Below are 15,366 nucleotides of genomic sequence, written 5' to 3' on the forward strand. Positions count from 1 at the left end.
GGGGCAGAAGCCCCCTGCTTTGAGAGATGGAGCAGGGAATGGGACCCAGGTGACCCTTATGCTGTAACTGTAGTAAGGGCCAAGTGAAAATAAGGCCTTTGTTAATTGCTCCACAATTAACCAACACGCCTTCAGAGTAAAAACATACACCCAAGACTCTTCCCTTTGGATGAATACTTCCATTTATTCCAACTGGAAAAAAAAAAAAAACATTTTTTTAAATATACTTAAGTGTCGTCTTTTTTTTTTCTTTTTCAAGGAATAATAATTATCACATTGTCCTTTACAAACAGCAAAAAGAATTTCCTAGCAATATTTTGTGGCACGGAGACACCCATCTTCACAAATTTGCTGCATCTGCTGCTGCGGGTGGGCAACCCCACGTCCCCCACCAGTGCTGCTCCTGCAGTGGGGGGAGGTGGGGTCCCTCCGTCCTCCCCAACTCCCATTGGGAGGCAATGGGGATGCCAGGGCTGCTGCTGCGAAGGGCAGAGCCCACAGAGCATCCATCGCCCGCGTCGCGCTTCGCTGCCCCGATGGTTGAAAGCGTACAGAGAACAACTCACGTCCACCAGAACACAACATGGCTGAGCTCTACCGCTGGGACACGCGACGGCATTGGCCAGCAGGGAGCAGTTTGCAGTCGGTCTCTGAAGTGTTAGGCAGTAGGCAATGCTGAGACTTCCACTTGGTAATGAACAGCAGTTAACATAACCCAGGAAACTAGAGCACCATAAGACAAGTCTATATTCAAAACAACGTCATGCTGACATCACACAATTGCACCATTTACACTTTTATTTACTCCAAAGAATAGTTCGACGTTTAGTAACTTTAGCATTCTCTACAGAGGTGTAAAATTCCTTCTCCAGCTTTGGTCATTGACAACTTTGCGGACATTTGGTAGTTCTGTTCTTTCCTATTTGACAAAAAAAAAAAGTCACTTCTGCAGCTGTCAGGATTCCTGTATTCGACTGATAGTGTACCTGAAAACCACAGGTGTGAGCAGGCTTCAAAGTGCTGCCTTGGGCTCTTGAAGATTTAATGAGTCAGAAAATGTTCTCTTTACTTACCAGGAAAAAAACAACCAGAAAACAAAAAGAGCTAAAATAAAATAAAACCACTTAAACTCTCACTGATACACTTAAGAAATGTGATGATGAAATGAAAAGGGAGGGCCCAAAGCACTCTGTTCAGCTCTGGCAGAAAACAGCTATGGATGTGCATGCATTTTCCCAGTGACTCCTAAGATATAGAAATTCCTCCAATATTACAAAATACAAAAATATTTTCTCCAAACTCTCATTTACATTGCATTTACAACAGTCATGGAAATAACTTAGGCTCCCACACTGAGAGAGACAAAGGCGTACCAAAATGGGTCGTGGAAAATGATGATGTGGTGGGAAGCAAAAGCTACCAGTGACCAGATGGTGATAGCAAAGAGTGGTGACAGAACGTACGGGCAAAGAGAACTCAACAGGGCGGCAGCATCTGGGAGAAAGAAGAGAAACTACTTGGTAAATATTACAGGCTAAAGTGAACTTCTTTTTTTTTTGTGTGTTTCCAAGGTAAGATGTGCAAAATATATTCACCGTGCCCAGGATTATAACTATTAATAGAAGCCAGTCTACAACCTTCTTACAAACCCTTCCTCTTCGGGTCCTTTTCTTACAATAAAAGCGCTTACATGATCTAGAACAGTGCAAGTTTGTGAGTTAATCTACATTCTTCGAAGGTGCCTGGCAAGGATGCCATTAGGATATGATACAGTTTTTGCTCTTCTGTCTTTTCCGGCTGTGCAACTGTCCCCTGCCACCCAAGGTGGAAGACTTGGGCATGCTGTAGGAGCCGTACTTGTGCAGCAGCTCCTCGCTGGTCACGTACCGCAGGCGGGCGGGTTGAGGGATCGGCTCCCCAAGGAAATAGCCCTCGTTGTCAGACTCGGAAGAGGAGGAGCACGTGGAGCACCAGTCGTACTCGGCAAAGTAGGGCCCCCACCGCTCGCCCAAGTGGTTCTGCAGGGCGAGGTCTGACACCGTCCTGGGACAGTGGCCGTAGGCATCCCTGCGGGGACCCTGTTCCAGGCTCTCTCTGCAGCTCCTCTGGTGCATGAACTGATCATAATCATCCCTGGCTCGCAGCGAGGGCCTCTCCTTCAGTCGGCAGCACTGCTCACTGGCCAAGTGCAGGGCGTTATCCGAGCGGGAGCGCCTGGAGCGCCGTGGCCGGTGTGGGCGGTAGTGCCGCTCATCGTCCCGCAGCGGAGTTCGCCGGCGCGTGCGCTCACTCATGGGGGCATGCCTGGTGCCGTCCTGTGCTGCCAGCTTGCCTCCAGGCACCCCACTGCCATAGTCGAAGCTCTGGTGCAGGCGGCCGTGCGCTGGCCGCTCACGGTAGCCCATGGGGCTGGCCAGATCATGCAGGTTGGGCTCCAGGTCTTGGTACTGCTGCGCTGAGAGCAGGCTGCGGACGGATTCGGCGCTGCGGAACTGCACGGAGGAGTTGAGGGTCCCCATGGTGCTCAGCTTCTCTGAGACATTCATGCCTGAGTCTTTGCTCAGGTCGGGCATGGAGAAGCGGGAGAGGTGTTCCTGGCGCTTGGCTCCAACGTCTGCAGAGAGGCCTTTATAGGGAAGGGGAAAGGGAGGGAAAAAAGAGAGTTCAGGAGAATTTCCTATCACTAGGGGTGCAGGGAAAAGGCCATCTTTGGTCTGTACCTGTGGCCTTCTATTTTAAAATAAACTCAGTTCCTGAGATGCTGTCCTGAAGAGCCCTCCAAGACTATTTATTTTTACGAGGAGACAGATCCTCCTCTGGGGAAATCACACCAACTTAAGGTGTTTTGAGTTGGACTCCAAGGACTGTTAGTTGCTTTTCACGACTTCCTTCTCCATATGTCTATGCTGTCTGTGGCTTGATAGGAATAACTACTGATGCCAGCGACAAACCCATGCGTCAGAGGTAACCCGAGGCCTCCTGCACGCTGAGATAAGTAGGGTGCCATGATCCAGCACCCACTTCTTGCTCAACAGAGACATGTTTTGATGGACTGAGCAGTGTCAGGAGCAGCCAAAAACAGGGCCATCGACCAATTCAGGCTTGTCACTGAGCTGCACTGTCTGGTCCCAAGGTGATACTCATGGTAGGATGGCAAGTGAAGCCTTGGCCATGTACAAGGGGCTTCCCTGCAGCCCACGAAGCCTTAATCCCATTACAGAGAAGTGGGGCTTCTGCTTGGCACTATCAACATGCCCCATGGCTCCATAGCCCTGGTCCTTCTTCTGGGAGTTTTATGCCCTACACTTGGAAGGGTGCAAGGCCAGGCTGCATGGGGCCCTGAGCAGTCTGATCTGGCAGGAGGCGACCAGCCCACGGCAGGGGGTTGGAACTGGATGATCTTTAAGGTCCCTTCCAACCTAAGCCATCCTATGATTCTGTATTTTCTGACCATTTTCTGACTACCTTCATGTTGGCTTGACAACTGGCAGCAGCGAGTGCTTACATTTACAAGCTCAGGACAACATATTTTGCAAGCTGTTTCAAAGGAAATACAATTCATCCCAAATCAACTGCAGAGTGTTTGCTTTGGCACTTTGCTCCCCGTCACAATCTCCCCGTGCAGACTGAACTGGGAGTGCTGTGCACCATCAGCAGGATTTTCAGCATGACGCACACCCCTTATGTAATCACCAAGAATTTATGACTTTGTAAATTAATTAGAAAACCCAACAACCCAACCCTCAATTCAAGAATAAACCTTTTTTTTTTTTTTTTTTCCTTAACAAAAGCTGCTTGCATTTCATCAGGAGCTCAGCTCCTTTGGCACGAGCCATTCCAAGCCAAAAATGAGCGAGAACAAGGGCCGCTGTCACTAACCCTGCTCACAATCCACTACAGTGCATCTCTGGGACTTGGCAGCAAGATCAGGCTGCCCAAAGGAGCTGTGGGTGCCCCATCCCTGGAGGTGCTCAAGGCAAGGCTGGATGGGCCCTGGGCAGCCTGAACTGGTGGGGAGCAACCAGCCTACAGCACAGGGTTGAAACTGGATGATTTTTAAGATCCCTTCCAACCCAAGCCATTCTGTGATTCTAAGATCCTGCAAAAATGAGCAAGGTTTTCCAAAAGTTCCCAACCCAACTGAATGAAGGCAATCCCTGAATGCTGCGGGGGCAGGGGGAGGCAGAGCTTAGAAAAGCAAAGCTGTGTTTTGTTCAAGAATGATGCACTTCACACCAGGTCGGTGCCTCTCAGGCAGGTCAGCCCAACCCAGCTGGCTTCTGCAGCTGCCCCCCACCTCCTCCGTTTGGAAACAGCCCCACACGATGCTTCCCATCCCCGCTGCTGCCTTGCAGCAATGTCTGGCTTAACAGCACTGGAGCTGCTGCCGCTTTGGTCCCGATTACACTGGGATCACATTGTGCACTTCACCCCAGTCCCCTCTGTGTGAGCACCCTCACAACGTGAGCAGAAGCCTCTTGCATGGGCAGTGCTGATCCAAGCGTGAATCACGGCTGCCGCCAGCTGAACTCTGCCTCAATCGGCTGTGTCAGACAATAGCTGATGCCAAAGAAAACGAACCCATGGTGACATCCATGCATCCATTCTTTGTTAAAGAAGCAGCAAAGCTCTGTAAGGAGAAAGAACGATACAGTGCTTTGCAGGATACATTTTGGCAGCATCGCTTGCAAGGGCCTCGCCACGTCTGACACAACACCTGTGTTCTCAGCTCCTGCAGGGCTGCATACAGTGAGAATAGCTGGGAGCATGCAGGGACAGGCTACCAAGGCACGGGGAGAGCAGAGCATCCGTGGGAACCCTGCACGCAGGAAAGGACTCAGTGATGCTCAGGTTGAGTTACAGAGGACATGGGGCTCCAGCCCCTTGCAGGCTTTTCCTTTCCCTCTTCAATGGTCTGCACACAGGCAAACAATTTCGGCCAAGGGCCCTAGGATACAAGCATAACTCATGTCCCAGCACAAGGTTTAATCAGTCATTATTAGGTCCGGGGGATGTTTTTGGCTGTTGATCCGGATGGCCTGGATGTAATTAAGCACACACGTTATAAAATCTCACATCGCTAGGAAAACATTGACTGCAGCAAGGCTGAATGCTGAGCTGGCTTCAGAGGGAGCACAGCCCTGCCATGCAGAGGGGGAACACCACAGAGCTGTGAGTTGGAGATTACAGAATCCTGTCCCTCTGCAAGCCAAAGCCTCAGCAATGCACAGCAGGAGCCTTCCAGCCTGGGTGCAGGGACAGCAGTAACAGTTTGTATAAAAATGTCATCTAAAAAACACAACCTAGGAATAAAGTTTGAAAGAGCAGGGCTTGTTTAGTCTAGAGAAGAGAAGGCTGAAGGGGATGTAACAGCCTTCAATATGCAGAAAAAACGCTTGCAGAGAGGAGGGGAATGCATTATTCTCCAGGTTTGCTGAACTCCTGCAAGGAGGATTTCAGCAATAAAAGCAGTTAGAAGGCTGCAAAATGGGACACTGGAGGGAAACAGAGCTGCTCAGCGTGGATGGCTGCTGCTGCTCCTCAGAGCCCTGGGGACACTGCTGTGGTCCTGCATTGCCCCTCCCTTCCTACGGCCACTGAGCCCGCAGCGAGGCCCAAGCTCCTTGAGTTACCTGCACTTATTTACAGCTGCTGCTGCTCCCTCTTAATGATGTGTTTCATCTGGGAACACAGCTAATAACCCGATCGAGCCCTAACCTGGCAAAAAGGGAGTGCGAAGGGGAGACTCTGCCATGCAGTGGGTATCTTCTAATAGGAAATCTGAGCATCTGTTGCACAGGGCTATGCAGGAGCCTCACTCCAGCCCGGGGCTACAAATCACTGCCCCTTTCCAAGGGCACAAACCTTGGGGTGACACAGACCTAGAGATGGCTCCCACGGTGCTTTCCTTCTGCAGAGTCATGCTTGGAGTCCCATCGGTAGATGCAAGAAATGCACCACGTGGGGCTTTGCATGCAAAAATCCTAAATGTTATTGAGCTTCTCCTTGCCACGCACCACACCCCGAAGCTGCAGCTCTGCACGAGGACACAGTGGTTATTTAGCTGCCACTCGCTGCTGTGTGCACTGAAGCCATGGAAACAAGTGCACTTCGGATGAACACAAGTGAAAGCTGCAACCCGTCTGTGGGCACTCGACATGAAGCTGGAGCTGGCTGCAACACTGGGAGCACAAAGAAGGCTTCTGGTTAGGAACAAGCAGGATAAGCCCCTCTGAAAGCCCTTCCCCAGCTGACAGCAAAAGCTGTGTCAATCCTATATAGGGGTTCCAAGGAAAATAACAGCAGAAGAAGCAAACCAACAGCACAAAGTCCAAAGAGCTGATATTCCCTGCATGCATCACCTCTAAAACCTTGCCACAACAAAGCTCTTCAGCGCGCTTCAATTTCCCTGGCTGCACTGTGTGTGCTTTGCTAAACCAGGGCGGCAGGTTGCATTAATTATGGATTATTAAAACACCGAGCAAATGACAGCAGAGGGGCTGCAGTGAGCACGTAGGCTTGGTGTGAGGCTGCAAATGAGGCACCTGGGAGGAGAAGCAGCTCTCAGACCCCATTCCACTGAACTCCCTATGAAGCTTGTCTAACACCAGTGAGGCATTGCTGTAGCCCATGTCCCACTGTATAGGGACAGCGTTGTCTGCCTCGCCCCAACAGGGGAATGCAGAACTTATCATATTGCAAACGGGGCAGTGCTGCCTCACTCTCCTCACCCTCACATTCACCAGAGTGCAGGCAATCACCTGCACATGGCACTCCTTGGCACCCCATAGAGGCGCCCAGCAGGGACGCAGCCACGCAGGATGGGACCACGTGCCATCTCCCATTCCCCCGTGTCAGAAATCAGTCTCTCCCACAGTACAGGGCGGGCACGTCCTCCCCACTCCTGAAACATGATTTCTTTTCAGTTCAGTCCCAAGAACTAGAAAGGAACTTAAGGACAAACAGCCTTTCCGGGGATTTGTTTAGAACTCAGCCTCGCTTGGCTTCTGACCGACCTCGGGGTGTGCAGAAATAAAGCAGAGCCGTTATGTAACTGAAAGGCACGGAAAGTAAACAGGCTGCGAGGGGAAGGCCAGGTGCCCTGCAAGTTAGGGAATCCTGTCCAGCGCCCTCTGCCTGGCTCACTAACAGAAGACCTTAGGTGGCCTTCTCCACGTCACCTGTGAAACCAGGACATCATTCCTCTGTTCCAGGGAAGGGTCTCCCACAACATTCCCAGGGTGATGTTTTTGTTGGAGGAGCCACAGTGAGCACACTTGCAGCTTCTTCTTTCGGAAATCTGCACCATCAGCCCCACAGACAACCATCGTCTTCACCTGAAGGGTAACTGCTGGGAAAGGGCACCACCAGCTCCTGCACCATCCCCAAATATAAAACAGAAGGGGACAGACTCCTTAGTAGGGTCTGCTGTGATAGGACAAGAGGGAAATAGCTCCAAACTAAAAGAGAGGAGATTTAGATTGGATATAAGGAAGAAGTTGATCAGGATAAGGGTAGTGAGTCACTGGCACAGGTAGCACAGAGAGGTGATGGATGCCTGACACCTAAAGACACCCAAGGTCAGGCTGGATGGGCTCTGAGCGCCTGATGGAGCTGTAGGTGCCCCTGTGCATTGCAGAGGGGTTGGACCAGATGGCCTTTTAAAGGTCCCTTCCAACTCAAGTGATTCTGTGATTCAGCTGGCCAGCACATGGGCACAGGGATACAGAGGGCCTGATGTGCTACTGCTGCCCTCTCTCTTCTCCCTCTTGTCTTTACTCCACGTGCCTCTGCAGGTCCACGTACAGAGCAGAAGAGATGAAGCTGTACAGAAGCACGCCAAACCTCATGACACTCAATGACAAAATGCCAGAGAACGGGAGAAGAAATGTTCCTGGCACTCATACAACACTTCAGCACTGACCCATCTTCACATGCTGGGCACATCCCTCTCGAGCTGAGCAGGGATCAAAACAAAGCACAGAATGAAGCACAGGGAGCTCTGGACATCCCCTTGCAGTGGGGCACAGGGATAGGATCAGCCCCTGGACCCTGCTCTTCCTGAAGTCCATCCCCACCGGTGTGTGGGATGAGGTCAGGAGCTGCAGGAGCTGCTGAGCCACTGTATGCTTGCTTGGAAATCATATCTCAGCCCTGAGAAACAGCTTTTTTCCCCTTCTAGCCCCAGCTTTCAGCCTCTCCCACACAGAGGAGCAGGGGCTGTGCCATGCGGTGTCACAGCGCAGTGTCACAGGGACCGGCACTCATTCATTTTCTCACATTCATACATTTTCTCTCTCAGCTTTCTGGCCAGATCACAGTTGCTGTTTAGTCCTAGAAAAACAAACTGTTTGGGGCCTCTGGGCATCTTGTAACAGAGAAGATAACAGAGACGTGTGCCATACATGCGCAGTCACATTGCACTCTGCATCAGCACCAGTTAACATTTTTTTCCCTGGATTTATGCCTGTGACAGATGAGAGGAGGAAACGGAGCTCATCTGTTACCCTCACACAAACGCATTTGCTCAATACTTCCAGTCTCTGTCTCCTTTTGCATGTGACAGTGTCACCACTCAGTGCAGCTTCCCCTCCAAGCACTCACGCTCTCCGCAGGCTGCACACAAAGAGGCTGTCACCACAGAGAAACATTTAGCCTGCAGGTACTTCCTTAAGTGGGCTATTTGACCAGCTGGGATTTTGTGGAAATGGCTTGGAAGCATCAGAGAGCAGCTCTTGGTGTCTGATTCAGCTGCTAGGCACACACAGCGCTTGCAAAACCTTTTTAGAGGGCAATGCAACGAGCAGAGTCTGGCTGCAAAAGGCTCCTAGGAATTGAGTTAACTCTTCTGTCCATAGGATAGGAAGCACCGCTGCATGCCCGTGTTGCTGCCTGCTCTTACTGACTTCTCAGCTAATTATTAGTTAAGTCGTAACAGAAACATTACAGCAAAATCTGCTGCCAGGGAGGAACCACTCCACTTTTAATACGCGCTCTGCAGGTCAGGGACTGTTTGCCCTTCAGCTCTCCATAAAAAAAAAAAAAAGAATGTTTTCAGCGGCGCCAGAAAGTATCAGATGGACTCAGTACTCATTATTTCAGCTATAAGGTGAAGCAACCATGCAGAGTTGGTAACTCAAAGGGACCTGGGCAGGAAGGGAGAACTGGAGGAGCTGGGATGTGCTCTGCAAGGGTCTGCAAACCCAAGGAGCTACTGGCAGACCCCGTGTGCTTTTTTAGCATGATTTACAGGACGTGCATGGGCAAAAGCAGGCAGTGCAGCAGCCTGCTTTGCATTTGCATGATGTGTGCCATGGAGCTTGCTTTGAGGGGACAAGGAAAGGCAGCGACTGTGCCCCGTCACCAAATTCCAGCTTTGCACATGGGTTCAAAACTACAGACCTTGGCCAGGTCACCGAATCTGTCCTCCAAACGCTGCCGATGCAATGGGATAATTCTGCCTTTGTTCCCGGCGCTCTCTGCCAGCAGCACAGCGCTGGGAGCTGCCTGTCATTAGCCCAGTGCCCCTGCGAAGCTGAGCCAGGTCCCAGAGCAAAGGAGATTATTAGATCTTACACATTAATAAAAATGTTATCACCTCCCTCTTCAGAGGTACTGCTTACATGCGTTACAAGCCCCATCATGCTGAGCTGCTTCCCCAAACAGCAGGACAGAAGCGAACTGTGGTGCAGGCACTGTCCGCAAGGAGATGTGCCGCAGTTACATGAGGGAGGATGCTGATGGGAGATCTCCCTCCCAGCGTTTCTAAAAGGGTTTCTAAAACAAAATCCACAATGAGTTTTCACTCTACTAAGAAAGATTTGCCACGTCTTTTGTCTCTTGACCCGTATCCCAGAAACCTCGTCACACTTCAGTTCCAAAGAAGGAAACAGTCGCTTCAATATTCAGATATTGCTCATAGGAACTAGGTGTTGCTCAAGAGTATTTGTACTGGGGTTTGCACAAGAGGAGCTTTCAGGAACAGGAGTGGTTTTTGAAACGTGGGGCTTTGCTTTGTGGAGCAGCCCCAGCTCCCTCTGCATTTCTCATCTTGCTTTCCTCTGTGCCTGTCTGAGGTTGTGTGAGCAAAGCCCACTCCAGCTCATCACTGTGCTCCCCCTGTGCTCTCACATTTGCTGGTTAGGGAGATCCTAACCATGAGGCATGAGGCTGGCAACTACCTTAAAAAAACACGCCAAAACCCATCAATGGGGTGAGGAGGCATGGGTGTATCAAAGGAAACCTGCCCAGCCAGGCTGGGAGAACACTGAGCTGGGGCTCAGTGGCACGTGGTGATGCTCCCAGCACATCCCCAGGTGGGGACCCCTTGAGATTGGGCACCAGGCAGCATCCAAGCTGCTCATGGATGGGGATAGTGGGAGAGGAACTTCATTTCCCAGGGGTAGGATGAGCCCAGATCCTAGCAATGCTTGGTAAGATGGGAACAAGCTGGGGGAGGAAAGAGCAAGGCAGCATCTTTGGCAAGCAAAGCAGGCTTGGTGTTTTCTTAACCCAGAAGTTTTAAGTGCAGGGACTTTGAAACAATTGGTAGCTGTGTCAAATGAGCATGGCTGAAATGAGAGCTGTCAGGCAGGGCTGCAACCTAACCTAATGCTTATCTCCATGCTGCTACTCCAAAAAGCAAAACCCAAATGCATCTGCAGTGAGATGACACATTGGGATGCACCTGGGACAAAGAGGCCCAGCACTTGTGCAAGACATGCCCATCCTGCATGGCTTTTTCTCACTGTTGCAGAAGGATTGGAAGAGGAGAAGAAAAGCTCTGCAGAAGGGGGAAGGAATTTGCCCTAACTAGCCACGAGCTCCATAGCTGCACACTGTATAAAAGGGGTTAACTGTGATTGTTTCAAAGCATTTAAAAATATTTCCAGCCCACAACAGCAGCTGACAGCAGTCCTCAAAGCGCTGAATGCTGGAATCTGTCTCTGCTTTAGTAGTTGGCCTTGATTTTTTCTCCCTCTGCACAAAAGAGAGGATTAAAGAGCTTGAAAACATTTGTTTCGAGCTATGCGGAAAGGCCAACCATTTACAAAGCACTGCATTTGCTAAACGGGCAGATCGAGCGAGATGGGGCTGCCAGGCACACGAGGGGCCAGGCAGGCAGCCGGTGGCCCCCACACATATCCCTTAGTACCCCCCTGCCCTAGTGCCAGCACGGCTGGTGGCAGGCAGGAGAGAGCTAGAAGCACCCCACTGACCCCATATTAACTGTAACAGGTTATAACGAGCCCAGCTCGTGCGTCCCAGCCCAAGGTGACCATGTGCTTTGTGGATCTGGAATCTGTTTCAATAAGAGGAAACACTGGAAGACCCCTGCCACAGTGACCCTGTACATGGAGCCTTGCTGAGCACCAGGGCCGTGTCACATGCAAAGGGGAGCGATGACATACCTGTGGCATTAGAAAGAGCCAGGGACTCCATGGAGCCACGGGGAGTCTGCTCGGTGGGCGTCAGGTCCTCTGTGAACTTCAGGGCGTTGATGGGGTGCCGGGTGCGGCACTGCGGGGTGGGCATCCCGCCTTCCTCTTCCTCTTCGTATTTGGGGACTTTGAGGCTTCCCCGGGTCTCGGGGAAGCTCTGGTTGGACATGTCGCTGTAGCTCTCCTGAGAGCGAAGCCTCCCCGAGTAGTAGTCCTCTCTGCAGTCCTGGATGAAGCTGCCTCCGTGCCCCTTCATGGCCAGCGAGGAGCTCCTTTTCGGGTTGTTGAAATGCTTAGCCCATAAATCAGGCTGTGAGCCTGGGACCTGGCTGGGGTTATAGGAAGTCCTGATATTGCATTGGCTGAGAAGCTGCAGAGGGCTTTGAGCCTGCCCCTGCTCCATTTTACTCCCATAGTGGTAGAGCTCATCCCTGCTCCTCCACACGTGCTCCCGGTTGAGGCTCGGCGTCTGGCTGGCCAGGCTCAGCAGGTCCATCTGCAGCGAGAGCGGGTCCACGTCGGTGGAGAGGCGGTTGGAGGTGACCTGCAGCTGGCTCAGCGCCGCCTCCTCCGCCTTGCCCTTGTTCTTGCCGATCTTGGCGCTGCGGCGGGACTCCTTGGCTCGCGCGCTCTGGAAGGCCGAGTCGGAAGAGTCGGAGCCATTGGGGTCATCGCCCACACTGCAGGCCCGCGAGCAGAAGATCTGCCCCTGCTTGGGCAGGAAGGGCCGGCCCAGGAGGGACTTCTTGCACTGCGCACAGCAGAAGCAGGTCTCGGTGGCGTGCCAGTGCTGCCCGTCGTATGTCATCTGGCCCTGGTCGATACCTGGGGAGTACCACGCACAGAGTTAGGTAGCCTGATGGATGCTCACTGCTTCCTGCCCCAAACCCTAAGTGCTCACGGCTGGTCCATGCTGTGACACCTACCCGTACTCGCTCTCAAAAGCCCTTTGGTGGGGTTTCTCCAGCATGTGAAGTCACGCCCATTCCTAATTCTTTGCAGGTTGCAGGCCTTTGCTAGGGAGTTGCTCAGTGTTGGGAAAGGCAGCGGAGGCGAGCCTCAAGCTATTGCACATTAAATGGGGATATTTCCGATCATAAAGCAGAGGAATGCAAGAAGTTCTCCATAAAGTCCTTGAAGCCAAAGCAATAATGTGCTGCCTATTAAAAAACCAAAAAGCGTCCAACCAAACCATAAAGAGGGATCTGTAAGTACGTAACAGAACAGATCTCATCCCTGCCCCTCGCTGCTCCGGTCCTGACTGCCTTCCCAGCTTTGCTTTATTCTGGCTGCTGGGGCCCCTTTTCCAAAAGGCAGACAGAGCCTGCTCCAGGGATTTAAGTGTATCCCCATGCTTCCCCCTCAGCCAAATTTTCTCCTGCCAAGCCTCTTGGGATAAGTAATGGAATGAACGCAAAGAGCCTGTCCCCAGCCAGTGACACCCCAGGCTAGTTGCAGGCGTCGGCCAGAGCTGCGGCAGCACGTGCCTGCTACAGACATCAGAGCCATGAGCAGAGCTCCCAAGGCTTCAATTACAGCATTTATTTGCTCTTTGAGCTGCCATTCTGGGCAAAAGCCCCTGTTACCTGAGAAACTGCTGCACAGGGGGCAGGCAGGCTGAGCTGTGGGGAGCCTTGCTGCACGTGTGCACGGCCCTGCTTGCACGCACACTGCAGCCCCTGCTCGCACACATGCAACAGCCCTGCCACTGGAAGTGCTCGATGCCACTGACTGACTTACAAAGGAACTATATGTTCACAATCCCTTTCATTCCAAGTTAAACCTGCTTTAGCCTAGTTGTTTTTTCCCTCCCCTCATAATGAGTGAAATGCTTTTATATAGAGGCTGGAGTGCCCTTGCAGACAAAAGAGAGAAAAGACAGCGGGTGGGATTTCATCAGCTCCTTTTTCAATGATCCATAGCCATCTTGCAGAGACAGGGGCACAGCTTCCCTGCTCAGCAGCTCTGCCATACAACCCAGTCCCTCTAAGTCTCAAGCACATGCCCAATTCCAATTTCTGCAGCTGCTAAGCACATTTAGCAACTACCACAAGCAAGTTGCAGCAAAATGACTGCAGCCAGTCTTTGCTAGAAATGTGCAGATACACAGCAGAATGGGAACTGGAAGGAAAGCCTGGCAGTGAACAGGCTCAGTGCCACCTCCCTCCACCAGCCTTGGCCAAAGTGCCCGCAGCAGGTGATCAGCCATTGTGTTTACCTGTTACAGGCACCTCTCTTCTAATGAAGCAAAATGAAATCTCATCTGCCATGGGGAAGGGGATGCAAGTGGCCGGTTAGCTGGGCTCAGTCTATGCAGGGCTCCATAGCAAAGAACTGGCAGCAGATGGGTGAAGCACAAGGGAAGGGACCGTGAGAGGCACAACAGCTGCTTCTGCACTGCTCTGCAGCTGAGCTTTCAGAAAAGATGTGCTATAGGTTGCAGCAAACACATCTTCCAAGCGCTTTGTTGAAGCCTTGTGTCTTCCCCTGTGCCATCTGCCAGCTGCACAGGAGCAAAGTGTTTTTTTTTTCTCCCTCCAGCCTGTGAATGATTGGAACGCTGCACAGGCACGTGAGCTCACCTCCACGGACAGACAAAGGCTGCCTGTGTGTCACGCGTGCAACCGCATGCAAATGCTCAGCCAAAGGGCAAAGCAAGCCATGCAGCCCTGCACCAAGGAAAGAGCCAGGCTCAGTGCAAAGCACACCCCAAGCCAGCCCGTCTCCCTGCTCCAGAAAGGCAGCTTGACTCCGATGCATTATTTCTTTCTGACTGAGAACATCTGTCTGCAGGTTAATTAAAAAAGGCAAACAGAAACAATCATGATGCCTAATAAGCAACCATCTTTTGCATCAGTAGCTCATTAACTCCTGTGTGAGCCTTCAGCTAGCTGAGCTGGGAGGAAGCTGAGATTCAAAGAGATAGGCTGCTTGGAGGAAAATGAGGTTTAGAAGAACAATGTATGCGTTAAATTCTGCCAGAGAAAGCTCTTCCTAGTTACACACAGCTCCTGGGACTGCTCTGCCACGGACAGGAAGGAGCACACGTACCGATGTGCTGGGCGCAGGTGTCGCAGTACTCAGCATAGAGGGACTCGAAGCAGCTGCAGCAATAGGGCCGCCCGTCCTTCATGATGTACCTCTGCCCCCCCAGCACGGTCTCGCACTCGAAGCAGCAGAAGTGCTTCATGTGCCAGTGCCGCCCTTCGGCCTCGGTGCATTCATCGGCAAAAATGATCTGGGGGAAGAAAAGCGACGATGGAGCAGAGTCAGTCGGAGGGGGGACCCAGGATGTGGTCTTTGTGTCTCTTTCGCTCACACAACCTCTGAATTTCACAGCTAAACCCCCAGCCTCACACCCTGTTAAAATGCAAATCGGTGCACGGACCAGAAAGTGTTAATGCCCAGCTTGCAGTAATGGGTCCTGGGGGTGCTCGTAAGCGCATCCATCAGCAGAAGGGGTCGATGAGGGTAATAAACACACTTATATACAACCCATCGATCCTGGGGACTTTTGAAGAAATGAACAGCCACTTATTAAAACACATCTACCCGTCTCTGAAACAGGGACCTGACTACAAAGGATGACTGAAAGCACAATGAAAAGTGGCAGGTCTCTGGAGGGGAAACAGAGCTACCTGGCTCCTCACCATCATCCCCACCCCGCTGCCACCTGCTTGCACTGACAGCTTTCCTCTTTCTGAGCTCCCTTGTCACAGTTAGTGCTGGATGCTCCAGTGGAAGAAGCGCGTGTGAAAGAAGGAGCTGAATGAAAGCCTAGTATGAGAATTTGCAAGGATAAAAAGTACAAGAAAAGAAATTACTCAGCCTAAACCACGAGGAAACTGGGCCAGTTGCATGGTTAGGAGTTGTTTTTTCCCCGGTAACATTACGAATTTAATTGGATACATACGTCAACGTTCTT

The 15,366-nt window shown here is 51.6% G+C and overlaps 1 protein-coding gene across 5 annotated transcripts in view; it reads right to left on the reverse strand.

Annotated features, from left to right (window-relative positions):
- Nucleotides 1-164: 164 nt before the first annotated feature.
- PRICKLE2 (prickle planar cell polarity protein 2) overlaps nt 165-15,366 on the reverse strand; it is an 89,924-nt gene continuing 74,722 nt past the window's right edge. For all 5 annotated transcript variants that reach the window (XM_015293288.4, XM_004944663.5, XM_004944662.5 and 2 more), the window contains 3 exons: nt 14,493-14,679; nt 11,412-12,266; nt 165-2,626 (listed from right to left, as the gene is read on the reverse strand). In XM_015293288.4, coding sequence (XP_015148774.2) covers nt 1,758-2,626; nt 11,412-12,266; nt 14,493-14,679 — 1,911 coding nt within the window. In that variant the 3' untranslated portion in view covers nt 165-1,757. The remainder of the gene's footprint in view (nt 2,627-11,411; nt 12,267-14,492; nt 14,680-15,366) is intronic.

Source organism: Gallus gallus, chromosome 12 (assembly GCF_016699485.2).
Source record: "Gallus gallus isolate bGalGal1 chromosome 12, bGalGal1.mat.broiler.GRCg7b, whole genome shotgun sequence".
In the NCBI taxonomy this organism is placed as follows: Eukaryota; Metazoa; Chordata; class Aves; order Galliformes; family Phasianidae; genus Gallus; species Gallus gallus.